We start from the raw sequence: 15,094 nt of genomic DNA, 5'->3' as shown, positions 1-15,094 counted from the left end.
GTTTGACTGTAGAGGCCTGTAATGAGTGTAGAAGGGATAGAAGATGTAGCTGCACTCTGAGGCTAGGACTCCCCTGCTCACACCACGAGCACTTCCAGGGCCTTGGTTTGAGAGGCTGCTCCCCTTGCCCCAGCCAGGCCCGCTGCATCTGATACTCCCTTTTGAAAACTTAAGATGAGCAGTTAGAATGGGCTGCCTCCCATAAGTAGTGAACCTCCTGGTGTTGGAGAAGTGGTGGTATACCCATCAAGGATGCTGTGAAGGGAAGCCCCTCACCAGGGGACAGGTCCAGAGAGTAACCAAATGAAAGCCAGATGATCCCTCCCACCCCACTAATGCTATATGAGGTGTTGCTGTTCTTGGTGGGAGGTTGGCCTGGATGTCCTCTAATGAGCACAGGCTGTACTCCCCCCCTACACACAGTAAAAGGGATTCCTACACGGAATGGAGGTTGTACTCGATGCCCTTTCTGCTTGCTTCCTAAGACTTGATTGTATGTATGCCCCCTGATACCATGATGCATTTAGAACTGGGAGCTCACTGAAGTGCCAAATGTTTCATTTCTTCTACAAACCATCCACTAAGACTATTCTTTTCTGACAGGTCCCCCACAAAATGCAGTTTCAAGGAGTAGGAGCTGCTCAATTGCTGGATCTGCCTCTTGGCGTCAAGCTGCCTCTGATCCCAGGAAGTAATACTTTATTCTACACCACAAATTTAAATGAAAAGGTAAAATCATTTCTATAAATAATGGTAAACAGGCACTTTCCCAAACCCAGTCCAGAGATGATGTGCCAGTCATGAGATCCCCGCTTACTGACTGTGCCACCTAGCACGAGCCGCAAAGTAAAATCAGGTGTGGTAGTTGGGGGGAATATCAAACCATGGGATAGGAAGTGTAGGTTCTCAACCCTCCTTGGTTTCTTTGGAATTTTAGGAAAACTACTTAAACTCTATTTCCAGTAAAGCCTCCTGTAAACTCATGTAATTCAAAGAATCAGATGCAATTGATGCTTTATTTCTTCAGATCTGATTATTTAACTTAGGTATTACGAGAAAATCTTTTCTTCTTCCAGGTAAGAAAGACCAGAATTTGAGTCCTGCCTCAAATACTTAATAATTTTGTGACCTTGGACAAGTTACTCTCTGAACTTCAGTTTCTCTGTCTGTAAAACAGAGGGAGTGATAGCATTCCTCCTCAGGAATGTCCTGAGATTCAAATGAGATAAAGCACTTTGTAACCCTTAATAAACAGAGCAAGTAGGCAGGCACACAACTATCTAATACTGCTAAATACCCTAGGCAGACTTAGAATGTTCATACAAAACCTCTGTCATTCACCTCTCAGCCCCAGGGCATCCCGACACCCTGACCTTATCTTCTTCAGGCCCATCCTAAAGTTAGAGTAGAAAAGAATAATATTACGATATAATACAGTAAGGTAATAGTGCAATTACTGTGGGGAAAGTGCTTTGTAAACTTTAAAGTGCTTTAGAAATGTGAGTTATATTTAAGTTTATAATACATTTTTGGTTCTTTTCTATATTCTGTATTTGTGTTCTGGTGTTGGAGTCTAAAATAAAATTTAAAAAAAGAAATGTGAGTTATTAGAATTGAAAGTCAAGAGTGTCAGGCAATGAAGACTGTAATAAAGTGAGCAAGACCCCCTTCCTCCCAGTCAAAAAAAGACTCTTAATCCACAAGTTGTGGTCACGTGACCGAGCAGAGCTCTCCCATCCCACCTAATGCTCAGCACCCATATCCTTTCTATGAGGTTAACTGCCCAGTGCCCAGAACTCAGCCTCAAAGTTCTGATGGTCTCCAGGCAACCAGCCTCCATCTGCATCAACAGAACCACTTAGTCAAGAGCAGCCTTTCCCAGCTTCCTAACCGCAAAGGCTGCCTGTCAGTAGACAGTTGCAAGCTGCTCACTTTAGTCACTGAGGACTAAAGGGTACTGCCCCCCCCCAGCATCTGCTTCATAGGAATGGTGTAAGGATCAACCAAGAGAATGTTCATCTAGTGCTTTGTGAGCCCTTGCATCTTTGTTAGCTATTATTTATCAGAGAAATACGAGTTTTTCTGTCCAGACTTCCTACTAGCTAACTCTGTGACCTCAGACAAATCATTTAACTTCTCTGAGCCTCAATTTCCTTGCCTATAAAAGGAACGGATTGGACTAAATAGTAACCATCGTTTCTCTAGCATTTTAGAATTTACAAAGCACTTTTTTTCCCCCAATAAACTTGTAAGGTGAAGAGTTCAAGGATTATTATCTCAGTTTTTCAGGCTCAGGGAATGAGGTAACTTTCTTGGTATCACAGTTAGTAGGCATCTGAACTAGGACCTGAACCTACTTTTGACCCCCAAATCCAACATTCTTTCCACTATGCTTTCTGGCTCTTAATGAGTCCTGAGGTCATAGTGAAAGAACTCAAATTACGAACAAAGGACTCTGATGTTCAGCCAAAGTTCTTCCCACTGGCCTACACTGTGGCCCTTAATTTACATTTAGATCATGATTTGCCTAGGGTCTTCCCAGGGTATTTAGCAGATAGAACACTTTATGCGTATATTATCTCATTTGATCTTCATAATTACTGTCAGGGAACAAAAAAGGATCCGACATTGGCTGTTCATGATGGTAGGAAAATGGCAGCATGACAAGAGGTCTCGATTTAAGATCTATTACAATGAAACTTACAATTGAACAAAACATGAAGAGTCCTCAGTTGCCTCAAACTAGCATGTGGCTGACGAGGATTTAAGAAGTAGCTTGGCTAATGGGAAAGTATACTAAACTTGATGTCCAAAGACCTGGGTTCAAATTCCAGTTCAGATATTTTCTATATAACCCTGAGTAAGCCAGTTATCCCGAGTCTCATTACCTACATCTGTAAAATGATAGTAATGCAGTAAGAGTAATACAATAATGGAATGATATTACAGTATAATACAAGAAGATAATAATGCAGTACCTGTTGTACAGGATTACTGTGGGAAACGTGCTTTGTAAACTGTAAAGTGCTTTAGAAATGTGAGTTATATTTAAGCTTATAATATATTTTTGGATCTTTCTGTATTCTGTATTTGTGTTCTGGTGTTGGAGTCTAAAATAAAATTAAAAGAAAAGAAATGTGAGTTATTAGAATTGAAAGCCAGGAGTGTCAGGCAATAATGACAGTAATAAAGTAAGGAGACCTCACTCAGTTCAAGGAAACAAATTATTTCAGTTGACAACTGCCATATAGCCTGTGATCCTAATCTGATGGATCTGGCAATAGCTGCACCATATTGACAGGACATTAGTTCACTGAATATGTCTGTCATTAGTCTTAAGACAAAATATAGCCTTGTCACAACCAGTGTTTTGAACTAAGTAAAGGAGAGATCTGTCAGCAAATTGCTGCATTTATTATTGTTATCCTTCCCAGAGTGACTTGCAATTTATATCAGTTCTTACTTGTGAATTGGACTATAGTCCTCAATTATGTCCCCTCTTTTTTTTTCACTGAAAGTTTGGTAGTGAATTGGGGGCTGTTGCCGACCAGTGGACTAAAAACCCAACTAAGGAAATCTAAAAACAAAGCCGAGTGCTTAAAAAAATTTCAATTTTATCCCACCCCCTTCCTTTTATCTTGGACACTGGGTAGCTGCTTCTGCGCTTGCCATCACTGGGCCCTAAGCTTCAGGGTGTCCAGAAAATGGGATAGGCAGGCAAGGACTGCCCCTTTACTGTATCTTCCACCGTCTGATTGCTGCTGCTGCTGCTGCTGCTGCTGCTGCTGGGCAAGCAAGGGAGAAGAGCCTGAAACCTCATTCCTTCTGTCTTTCCCCCACCAAGGACCTTCTGTGACCTACCGCTATCACCATCCTGCTAGCGAAAAAACCCCACATTGTTTGGTAATAGGCTAATTTACAAGTGGGACCAGAAAATGAATCACAGCTTTCCTAGAAAGTGAACAGAATGACGGTAGCATTTACATTGTGGTTCTTACTGCAGACATGGGTGGCATTCACTTGAAGATTTGATCCTTAGGGGGGTGTTTGCGTGAGAGAGAGAGACAGAGATAGAGACACAGAGAGACTGAGAGACAGAGAGAGACAGAAGGAGAGAGATAGAGAAGAAGATAGAGACAAGGAGAAAGGAAAGAGACAGAGAGAGGAGACAGAGATAGGGAGAGAAAAGGAAAGAGATAGAGAAGAAGAGAGAAAGAGGCAGAGAAGGAGAGACAGGAGAAAGAAAAGGAAAGAAAGGCAGAGACAGAGGATAGAGAAAAAGAGAGGCAGAGAGAGACAAGGGGAGAGACCAGAGAGAGATAGAGGAGACAGTGATGAAGAGACAGAGACAGGGAAGAAGAGACAGAAACAGAGAAGGAGACAGAGAAAGAGAGGGAAGGAGAGAGGAGAGATAAGGAGAGCAGACAAACATGGAGACAGAGAAAAGGGAAAGAGACATAGAAGGAAAGAGGAGAGAGAGGAGAGAGAAGACAGAGACAGATATGGTGAGAGATAGAAGGGGAGAGAGACAGAGAGGAGACAGAGACAAAGGAGAGAGAAACAGAGGAGTGAAACAGAAGGAGAGAGACAGAGAAACAGAGCAGAAAAGAGACAGAAAAGAGGAGAGAGAGACAGACAAGGAGAGAGAGAGAGAGAAAAAGAAAGCAGCACGCATTTTATTCGTGTAAAATACTGTTGACAAGTGGCCCTTCAGTACATGGAAGGCCACTGCGTACTGGTGTGAACTCTTTGGCCCATCTCCTGGCAGCAGGTCTGAAGGAAGGAAGGTTCCTGCTCTGGATGAGATTCCAGGGTAACTCTCTGATTCCTAACAATGGCATTTGGCTTTTATTCTTTCTGTTTTCATGGACGCTGTATTCTTGAACCACAGTGGACTCTAGGTTATTGTTCATTTTCAGATTATGAAGGTGTAGCAATGGTATCCCTTCATCATTTCCCACAGTAGTGAGGCAGAGTGGAGGACGGGAAAGAAGAGGGCAACAGCTACCTACCTGTCCTGTTCTCTCTCCCGTCTCTCATTACCCTCTTTGGTCAGTGCTCAGTGTATGGTGATGGTGATTACACAGGAGAAAGAAGCTCTGTGGGGAGAAAGAAGGGAAAAGAAGCAGAGGGTTCTTACTCAAACCATTTCTTTCTTTTTTAATATCACTGTCTCTCCCTTACCCCCAGTAGATCCTTTCTTTGTAAACAAATAAGTAGTCATGCAGAACAAATCACAATGGTGATGTCAGAAATGAATGCCTTTCTCTGCACTTGCAGTCCACCACTTCTGAGAGGTGGAAGATGGGCCTTACCCTCAGTTATGATTGGTTCACTGCATTGATCCGAGTTCTGAGGTCTTTCAGTTGCATGTTTTATTCTCAGTGCATGTCATTTCAGTAATGCTGTTAATTCAAAGTGCTATTTTACCAATCTTCTGTCACTAATATTTTTAACTCTGTTTCCAGCTTTTTCAGCCCTCTTATGGTTTTAACCTAAATGATCCTTATGGTCGGCTACTAGAAACTGGATACAAAAGCCTACATGACCCTCATTTAAGTGCCTACTACAAGCGTAAAGATATCTTGAAGAAATTAAGGAAAGGAGGTCACATCACCAGCAATAACAAAGTGGGTTGTCATTTTTTTTTAGTCACATAAATGTTTTATTGACATGGTTGACACTTGATGCTCAGGGCTCACTCATCTATTATTCAGTTGGGTAGTAAGTACCTAGTGAGCGACTACACATATTACCCCTCCCGGCCCCAATGTTTGGGTCAAGAGAAACCAGACAAATCCTGACCTATTGTCTCCGAGATTACTTCATGTTTCTTACATTACCTTTTCTCTTGGGGAATTAGTCTTTCTGTAATCTCAATCAATTTAAAGCTAGAAAAGAGTACACGTAATGGAGGGAGATAGCACCAAAGGAAAAACTCACCATCTTCAAATATTTGAAGGGCTATTACCAAAAAGAGTAATTAAACTTATTCTTCTTGGCCCCTGAGAGCTTTATTGAGACCAAGCAGTGCAATAGAAGTGCCAAAGACAGAGGTTAGCCTGATTAAAAAAAAAGAAACACACTTTCTCAACAATTCAAACCATTCTAGAATAAACAGACTGGGCTGCTTTGTGAGGCATTTCATTCTCCTCACCAGAGGTACTCAGGCTGAGGCTAGATGATTCATGATTCTGAGGGGCGGTTAGATTCAATTTGATTTTATTCAGTTTTTTGTTGAACTAAATTCAGTGAATTCCAAGTCACATGAGATCTCGTAGGCCATCTAGTCCAGCTTGTACCTGACAAAAAATTCTTCTACAGCATTACCGACCAGAGGTTTTCCAGTCTCTGCTTGGAAACCTGCCTTCAATCACTCTAATTTCCTGTTTCTGGGCCAGGTTTCCCAAGGGTTTTCTTCTAACCAACACCGCCTCCCCATTTTGATCTAAATGCCCTTTATTTATGCTACAACCACAACAACACATCACTTGTTTTTCCCTTCACTGAGCCCAAACCAAATGTGTTCTACCATGCTTTCCTCCTCGTGTTCTTCACCTGGATAGAGCTCTTTCATATGCATTATGACTTGCCCGCTGCTTTTATCCGTTTTGTTCCTTCTAAGTAAGGTATATTTTAAATTGTGTCCTAAAAATTCACACCCTGTTCTCTGACATCTTCTTAGTGGGATGTTCACTCCCCAGATCCACCTTTCTCTTCTGAAATCCCTACTTTCAGTCAATAGCAATGATGAAAAGTCCAGTTGGGTCCCCAAGATCCAGTTTCTTGGCCAGTCTTTCATAGTCTTCCTGGTGACTCTTCCATCAGTCCACAGAGACTCACCAGGGGTGACAGGGAGCAGTTAGTTTGGACAGCTCTCCAGACAACCCTGTTCCATCCAGGATCCATGCCTAGGATTCCTGTCAGCTCAACAGGTAGGCACCTCAGTACGTCTCAACAGAAGGCCAAATGCAGCACCAAGCATCACTTGTTGCTCCTTCTGACCACTACTGGATGCCTCTCTCCTCGTGGCCCCTGGGGAGCATCATTAAACCTTAGAACTCAGGAAGTGGCTTCCTACTGGCCATGTAGGAGCCAGGGGCCAGCCTCCTCTTCCATGGAAAGAATCCCATCCCTATTTACTTAGCTCCAAACATTCAAAGATCCTTCTTTATTTCTTTCTCTGGATCACATTTTTCCACCACCTTCCTCACTCAGGTTGGGATTTCCTACTGCCTCTTTCACGTATTTTTCTCCAATTCCTCCTTGAGGCTATCCCTCTCTTTTCAAAAGAGATTTCATTCTCTGCAAACCTAAAGTGTAGAGCTTTATTCCTTAAGTCTGTTCATCTGTTCTAGGACAGAGACCAGCTGTTATTTGCTACTAGCAGAAATACAACCACAGCATGGTCTCCACAGAACACTTCCCAGTTCTCCTTGCTGCCCACAGGGTTTGAAGCTGGGTCCTCAGTCCTTTATGGCTCACGTACTGCCAACAGGACATGCCTTTTTGCTGTTAGAGGCTCAGCCACTGAACAAAGCTTGCTTTCTTTTTGCCTTTTCTTCCAATAAAATAATGCTGTATCTCCTCCAGGTGCCTTTGATCAGCATCTGAGATTGGTGAGCAAACAGAAACTGCTCTGGGCAGCTTTCTGGTGAGGGTCTCAAGCAGGAATTCAATTACAAGCAAGATTTGATCTAATTCGATCTAATTAGCGGCAGGTTTCTTTTCTACTTTTCTTATTGCAGTGCACACGTCTCCTTCCAGTTCTCTGACTAACACTCAGGTGGAAGTTGGATTAGATGATCTCTTTGGTCCATTTCAAAATGATGAGTTACTCCAAGGATATCTTCTTTCAACTGTACTGCAGGGCTTTCCCACGATTATAGATGTGAGCATTATTGGCACTATTCAGAGGAATTGTCTCTGGATTCTTTTAAAAATCTAGAAGGAAAAGGTTCCCAGAACAGAATGTAACCTGGTAGAGTATATTTGCATTGAGTTTAGTTTCTCATTGGTATTTTGTTTCATTTTTAGAAATCTACTCATCCAGAGAGAGAGAGAGAGAGAGAGAGAGAGAGTGTGTGTGTGTGTGTGTGTGTGTGTGTGTGTGTGTGTGTTGGTTGTTGTTATCATCACCAGATGTTCCTTATTAGCTAAGGGCATTCACTCATCTATTGTGGGGATAGGAATTGCTTGTCAATATAGACAGCTGTCTAAAACTGTTACCTTCACCATTGACCCTGAAGTGTGTTACTGTTATATTTGGGGGGAAGTGTCTATTATAGAAATAATACCTTTCAATTTCTGTATTTTCTTCTTTAGATCATATGCACTTTGAGAGAGTTCAATAAATACCGACAGTATCTAACAAGCCTCAAATTAGACTTTGAAAGAAACTATATAAGAGAACAAGTAAGTAAAGCATCTAAATTAATTTTCTCTCGGGTCTTTAAGAAATTCCACTTGGGAGAGTTTGGGGGGACAAAGGATTTGAGTTATCTGCCTCAGCTGCTGAAGTTTACTTCTGTATCTCATTCTCCTGGTTCTAGTCAAGGAATCCCTTCTCTACTCCTCTGCCCAATCTCTTTCTGATGTTATTATTGTTTTCCCCAAGGCTCTTTCTTTGACTCTTTTCTCTCCACACACTCTCTCCCTTATGGCTTCAGGTATCACCTCTCTGTAGCACACTCCCCAATCTCTCCAGCCCTGACTTTTTTTTAGTCCCAGAACTTTCTCTCCAGGTGCCTTCTTGTCTCTCCTCCTAGAAATCCCCACATTTTGTAACTGGATTCCAATACAGTTGAAGACAGTTACCTAACCATATTTCAATAAACTTGGCTCCTTTGTACTCCTATGTATTTTATGAATTTAAAAAAATGCAATTCTATGAGGGGGTCCGTAGCTTTTACCAGGCTGACTGGCAAAGGGATCCCAGGAAAAGGTTAAGAAGCTCTGAGTTCGACAAGTACCAACTAATTCTGCCACCTTCCAAGTGGAGTTTGGATTTTGTTTCTCTTACAACCTGCTTTTCCTTTCGTCTTTGTTCTACAATTAACACAGTCTCCTAGATTTGAAAACTTAGGGTAACTTTTGACTTTTTCCTCTTGTTAACCTCTCACATCTATCTTTTATTTTAGTTCCACTGCTACCACCCTGGTATTAACCCGTATTGGCACCTACATGTACCACTGCAATAGCCTCCTGACAGGTTTTCCCATCTTCACTCCATCCCCACTTTGAACCATCCTTCACACTACTTCAAGATGGCTTTTTTTGCTGAGATCTGACCATGGCACTCCTCTGCTTCAAACCCTTCAGCAGTTCCATGCTTGCTGCCCGCTAAAGGTCTTCTTGAGGGCCCTCTGTGGTCTGGTACTGCCCTCCCTTTCTAGCTTTCCAGCCATACCAGACTAGTTGTTATATTGTATGTATACATATATTTGTGTACATATGTGTATTTGTGTACATATGTATGTATACATGTGTTTCTGTTTGTATTTGTATATGTGTGTATGCATCTGTGTATGCATGTATGTGTATATTATATACACATATACATACATACACATACACACATACATACATACACCTTGTCACCTTTCTAGGGTCAATGAAGTTGGGTGAAAATGAAAGGGCTGCCCCATAGTGTGGAAGCTGGTCATAAAGAGCAAAGTGTCCCCAGAGTGGGGGAATGTCCTAATCTCCTATCCTTTCTCCTGTCTTTCCCTGCCACCTGCTTGGATAGAGACATTTGGCTTTGGTGTCCTGACAGTACATCCTTTTGGGTCATTTGAGTCAGAATGTAGTATGTTTGACTTCTTAACCATAGATGGGGTGCAATTTTCTCTCTCAAACCCAAATGGCACATATATATGTTATGCATGAAATTCTTAACCCATCATTCTATTTCCTTTTAGAAAATGCTTGAAAAACGAGTCACCAGACTCCAGGAACACAATGAAATCCCAGACAGCAGAGATGCCACACAGTTCAGAGAATGGCTCTTACAAGAAGGCACATGGTCTATTCAGGACCAAGAGCGCTTAATAAGGCACAGGTAGGCCTCCCCTTGGCTTGTGTTTCAGATCCATGCTGCGGACAGCATCAACAGCAAAAGTCAAACAGGTTTTGGTAAGGTATTAGCAAAGTCATGAAACCTGCTGTATATTCATTTCTTTAAAAAAATTTTATTGTGAAACAAATAATCAATAAATTCAAACATGAGAACATATAAAAAAAGGACAAGAAAGAGGACCGTGTAAGAGTTACTTGTACATTTCTGTTCATTTAGGGAAGAGAAGTCAATTAACAAGATGGTTAGGGCTAGCTGTTGACTCTGAAATGCTGCCCTGTTAGGTGCCCAGCTGACCTTTACTTGCACATTTGTATTTGTGCCCTAAGGTATTTAGATATGATCAGCAGGGAACTGGAGAAGCTTGAGCGCTCTGCTGAGGAACGGCATCTCATCCGGATAAATGAGGAAGAGAAAAGACAGAGGGAGCAGACGAGGAGAAAACTAAGTCTTCGGAGGAAGATTGAAGAGGTGAGAAGAGACACTGAAAATGGGGCAGGCAACAAACACTGCACATAAGAGTACTGTGATAGGTCCTAGGGAGTGAAAAGAGTAGGTAAGAAGGCAGTGGGTCACAGTGGAAAGAGCACTGGCTCTTGGAGGCAGAGGACCTGGATACAGTCATACTTCTGCTGCTCACCACCTGTGTGACTTGGGGCAAATCATTTCCCCTCCCTGGGCCTCAGTTTGTTCCCCTGTAAAATGAAAGAGAGAGACTAGACAGAATCTGAGATGCCCTCATCCTATGATATTCCTGTTCCTGTATGATCCTGTCAAATCTGTCCCATCTCTACGGAGCTTATAATCTTAGTAGGAGAATGAGACAGATAACTACAATATAAATACATGATAAATGTGAGATCTGAGGGGAAAGATCACTCACTAATGACTTTGCAGAGGAAACGACAGTGGAGTTAGGCTTAAAGGCTAACCAGTCAAGGAAAGGCACTCCATATAGAATGGACAATGTGAGCAGGCCTGGAGGCAGGGGAACACAAGGCACGCTCATGGGAAGGTGAAGAGGACACTTTGTCTGGAGTCCCAAGTGAGATAAGACTGAAAAGGAAAGGGTGGTACCAGATGACGGCCAAGGTGGGGGGAGGAGTCTTGATGGATGGGATTGGAAGTTGAAACTTTGCCTGGCAGGCACATAAGGAGTCCCAGAAGGGTTTGGAGCAGAATGACAGCCAGATGGATGCATAAGAATATGGAGGATGGTTTGGAAGGGGGGAAGAGAGACTAAGCACTAATCCAAGCAAATGATATTGAAGGCACCCAGGGCAAAGGCAGCACACCTAGAGAGATGGGGCAGATGCAAGAGATGCTGGGAATAGGACCAAGATACAAGTGAAGCTACTTGCCATTGTTTTCCTTCTGATCACCTCCTGTAACCTTCAATTTTGTATTCTTGTACATGGATTATCTCCCTCCTAGACTACGGGGCAGAGACGATGCCTTCTTTGCCCGTATATCTCCCCTCTGTGCCTAACACAATCTATTGCACGTTGAAGGCATTTATTAAATGTCAGGATTGAATGAATTTTCAAGCACCCTTAGCTTCATGACCTCCTCTTTGGAGTTCCTTCATGATTGTTCCATCTGTCTCTTCCCTCTTTGCCCTTTTATTACCATGTGAGAAGACTGGAGTCCAGGAATGAGCTCAGACTGAGCACAAGTCTGTAATTTATGGATGTACCTCAGGGGGCTTTCTGAGGTTAGAATGGTTGTTCTGCTCTGCTCATCTTCCCAACTCCCCTGAAACGCAGAGCAATGTTATTTTTTTAAGTAAAACTTTTCCTTCCTTCTCCTAAAGTGTACATATGAAATGAATGAACACAAAAGCACTCAAGAAGCACTTAGTAGGTGCAAAGCATTGTGCAACGCATTGAAAGAACATTGACCATAGGCTCTCCTGGATGAGGAAGAGCAAAACCATTCCCTCCAGTCCCTTGTTAGGTTTCATGATTCAGCCTTATTTGGGCCTGAACTTCGTACTGTTGACAGCCTGAGCTGCCAGTGATGAAAGAGCTGCTTTGGCCCTAAGCCCCTTCAAATGCATCCATCCACACCTGGGCCATTGGAAGGTTGCCAGTGCACAGAAGTGTGGGAGATAGTCTCTCTTCCACATTCACTGGGTGAGCTGCTTTGCGCTCACTGATATCCTTTAGGTCCAGTCTGTGAATGCCTGCTACTTTGTCCAGTGGAGGGTGGGGTGGGCAAGTGGGTATTATATTGCAAAAACACTGTTATAGTGAAAACTAAAAGGCCATGTTGTATACAATAAACCCTACTCTCTAGGAATGGAAAACAAAGGAGATGTTACTTTTGACCAGAATTGGAGAAGAAGTTAAAAGAGAAGCTCGGGTTGAGGAACAACGAAGGAAAAATCGAGAGGAGAGTGACAGGAAGGTACAGAGGGGATGTTGCGTATAACTGTGACTCACTACAGAGAATCCTCTGCTCTTTGTCACAAGCCATCACATCCTTTGGTCATATGGGCTTGACTAGGGTCTGTTATCCCCAAGGACAGGCAGTTGCCAAAGTTTACAACCATATGGGTGAGACGCGCTAGCACTTGCTCTCCGTCTGGTTCTCTCATTCTGACTACTGTCTCTCTCCATCTCCCTCTCTTCCCCACGCCCCCACATCAATACCCATTGTAAGAGGATTACTTTTGACTTTCCCATATGTAAATGAATTATGTGTACAGTCACCAAAATCTGAAAAGTCTAGAGAGAAAATAACACAGCTGCTTTTCTTAGGCCCAGAGGTTTTAGAGAGAAATGTTCTCAGTATTTTCCTCCCAAATGTTTCCTTTGGTACTAATATTAGGCTAAAATTTCAGATACTCTTTCTTTGTCCATAAATTCTCACCTAAATAATAATTCTCATTTTTGGAGTACTCTAAGATTTTCAAAGTACTTGACACCTAACAACCCTGTGAAGTTAGTAGTAAAAACATTATAATCCCCATTTTACAGATATAAAACTGAGGCCTCTTGAAGGGAAGCAACCAGATCATATGATCAGTTACTAACCATCAGAGCCAAGATTTAAACTTGGGGCTCCTGAGTCTAAATCCAGGATTCTTTGCGTTATGCTACGTTGCCTGCAAGTAACACATGACTTCTCAGTCAATAGATGGCATTCAGTAAACCTTGATTAGTAGTAGGGAGTCATCTCCAGTCCTGACCTGTGTCTGGCCTCTGGACTCAGATGACCCAGAAGGAGAACGTGAGGCTGAAGACTTTACACAGCCCTTCCTCACTTAAATCCAATTTGCTTGCAAGTGAAGACGTCACCCTGCCAATGTCATTGGTCCTCTTCCAGAATGAAGGACAAACAGCAATTAGTAGTACGCTGCTATAAAATATTTCAAGCACTGGGCTAAGAACTGAGGATACAAAGAAAAAGAAAAAACAGAGGAGGGTGACAGCTACAAGCAGCAGTTGGCATTTGTTTAAATTGGGGACTTTTAACCTTTGTGATGTTGTGGTTTCCTTTGGCAGCCTAATGAAACCTTTAGGCCCTTTTTGGAATCATGTTTATAAATGCATAAAGGAGAACGTGCAAGGGTACAAAGGAGACTGATTTTGTTGAAATAAAGTTATTGAAAGTCATTGGAAAAACAAAAGTTCACAGACCTGGCTTAAGAACCCCTGGTTTGAATCATTTTCAGAGCAAAGGGGGAAGGAAAAGGGGAGGACAACTTGACATGCTCGTCTTGCCATTGCCACCTCCCAAAGGCAATCTCTTCCCAGTCTGTGTCCCAGAGCAGCCCTACAGAATGTGCTCCATTCTGGTGGGACCCTACAAGTATGACTTGGCCCTAAACTTTGCTTAGATCACAGGGGCCTCGTCTTAGCGTAACTTTCAATGGATGCTTTACATGATGGACCAGGGCAGACGACAAGAGAGCATGGCTTTTCCACTAGGAAAGAGCACTGGGTTTGGATTAAAGGACCTGAGTTCAAATCCCAGGTCTCACATTCCAAAGACCTGGATGGCCTTGGTCCAGTTACTTAAGTCCATCTGACTGCTACTTATATTTTATCCTTGTTGAAGCAAAAGGTGCAGTGCTTCCCTACATAGCCAGCATGCTGGTCTCAGCCTTGCCCTAGGTGGAGCTTAGGAAATTCAGGAGCAAAAGCATAGTGAACAAATACCACTTTTTGACAAAAGGCATTTTGCATTAGAAAATGGAAAGTTGACCCTAAAAATGTGTTTTCTTAAACATTTTAGAAACAAGCACTTCTTGAGAAAAAAATGGTGTATCACTTGCAGAAAATGCAAGGGAATGGCTTTAAAAAAGAAGAAACAGAGAAAATACCATCAGGATATAAAGCAGAAGGGACATTGTTTGAAAGTGATGAGATTAGAAGACAAGGTAGCTGAGTGCAAGCCACTGATCAGTTTATTCCTCTGGATCTGTTCCAGGCTCTGAGGCTCAGTCTCACTTTGGGGTCTCTCTTGCTCTCACTGTCTCTTGATTGCTCTGTCCCTCACTTGATCTCCATCCCTTCTTTCTCCCTCGTTTCATCTTTTTTTCTCTTTCTCTCCCCTCTTTCCTCCTTTCTTTTCTCTCTCTCTTGCTTTTCCCCTTTCTTCTCCATTTTTCTCCCCTTCTCTCTCTTCCTGCCTCTTTCCCTCTCCAAACATCCTCCTCTCACTCCATCTCTTTTGCTTCCTGTATCTCTCTTGTATTCTCTATCTCTCCTTTTTCTAGTTCTCTCTCACTTTTCTCTTATTCTCCTTTTCTTTCTTTTTTTATCTTTTAATATATAATTTATTTTTTCAGTTCTTAACATTCACTTCCACAAGAATTTGAATTCAAAATTTTCTCCCCATCTCTCCCCACCCCCAACCCCAGGACATCCCTTCCACCCCTTCTTCCAGCCTGTCCTCTCTTTTATTACCCACCCTTCTTCCATCCCCCTTCCCCTCTATTTTCCTGGAGGGCAAAATAGATTTCTATACGCCATTGCCTGTATAGCTTAATTTCCAGTTGCATGCTAAAAC

General features: G+C 42.5%; 1 protein-coding gene and 1 long non-coding RNA gene across 8 annotated transcripts in view; one reads left to right on the top strand and one right to left on the bottom strand.

Moving 5' to 3' along the window:
- Positions 1 to 576: 576 nt before the first annotated feature.
- The window catches only part of LOC140516958 (fibrous sheath-interacting protein 2-like), an 87,472-nt gene continuing 72,954 nt past the window's right edge, over positions 577 to 15,094 (top strand). Inside the window, exons 1-7 of one of the 7 annotated variants that reach the window (XR_011971432.1) lie at positions 577 to 729; positions 5,469 to 5,630; positions 8,326 to 8,415; positions 9,921 to 10,060; positions 10,405 to 10,546; positions 12,374 to 12,484; positions 14,318 to 14,462. Coding sequence is in view for 4 of the 7 variants with exons in the window: in XM_072627793.1 (XP_072483894.1) it covers positions 616 to 729; positions 5,469 to 5,630; positions 8,326 to 8,415; positions 9,921 to 10,060; positions 10,405 to 10,546; positions 12,374 to 12,484; positions 14,318 to 14,462 (904 nt within the window). In the remaining 3 variants the exon portion in view is untranslated. Of the gene's footprint in view, positions 730 to 5,468; positions 5,631 to 8,325; positions 8,416 to 9,920; positions 10,061 to 10,404; positions 10,547 to 12,373; positions 12,485 to 14,317; positions 14,463 to 15,094 lie in introns of those variants that run through there. The other 6 variants (XM_072627793.1, XM_072627788.1, XM_072627789.1 and 3 more) reach the window with 6 other exon arrangements.
- The window catches only part of LOC140516960 (uncharacterized), a 199,289-nt gene continuing 188,994 nt past the window's right edge, over positions 4,800 to 15,094 (bottom strand). Inside the window, exon 6 of the long non-coding RNA XR_011971435.1 lies at positions 4,800 to 5,099. This is a non-coding gene — a long non-coding RNA (uncharacterized lncRNA). The remainder of the gene's footprint in view (positions 5,100 to 15,094) is intronic.

Source organism: Notamacropus eugenii, assembly GCF_028372415.1.
Source record: "Notamacropus eugenii isolate mMacEug1 chromosome Y unlocalized genomic scaffold, mMacEug1.pri_v2 SUPER_Y_unloc_1, whole genome shotgun sequence".
NCBI lineage: Eukaryota > Metazoa > Chordata > Mammalia > Diprotodontia > Macropodidae > Notamacropus > Notamacropus eugenii.
Note: the sequence above shows the minus strand (reverse complement) of the source record. Positions and strands in the feature narration are given on the sequence as shown.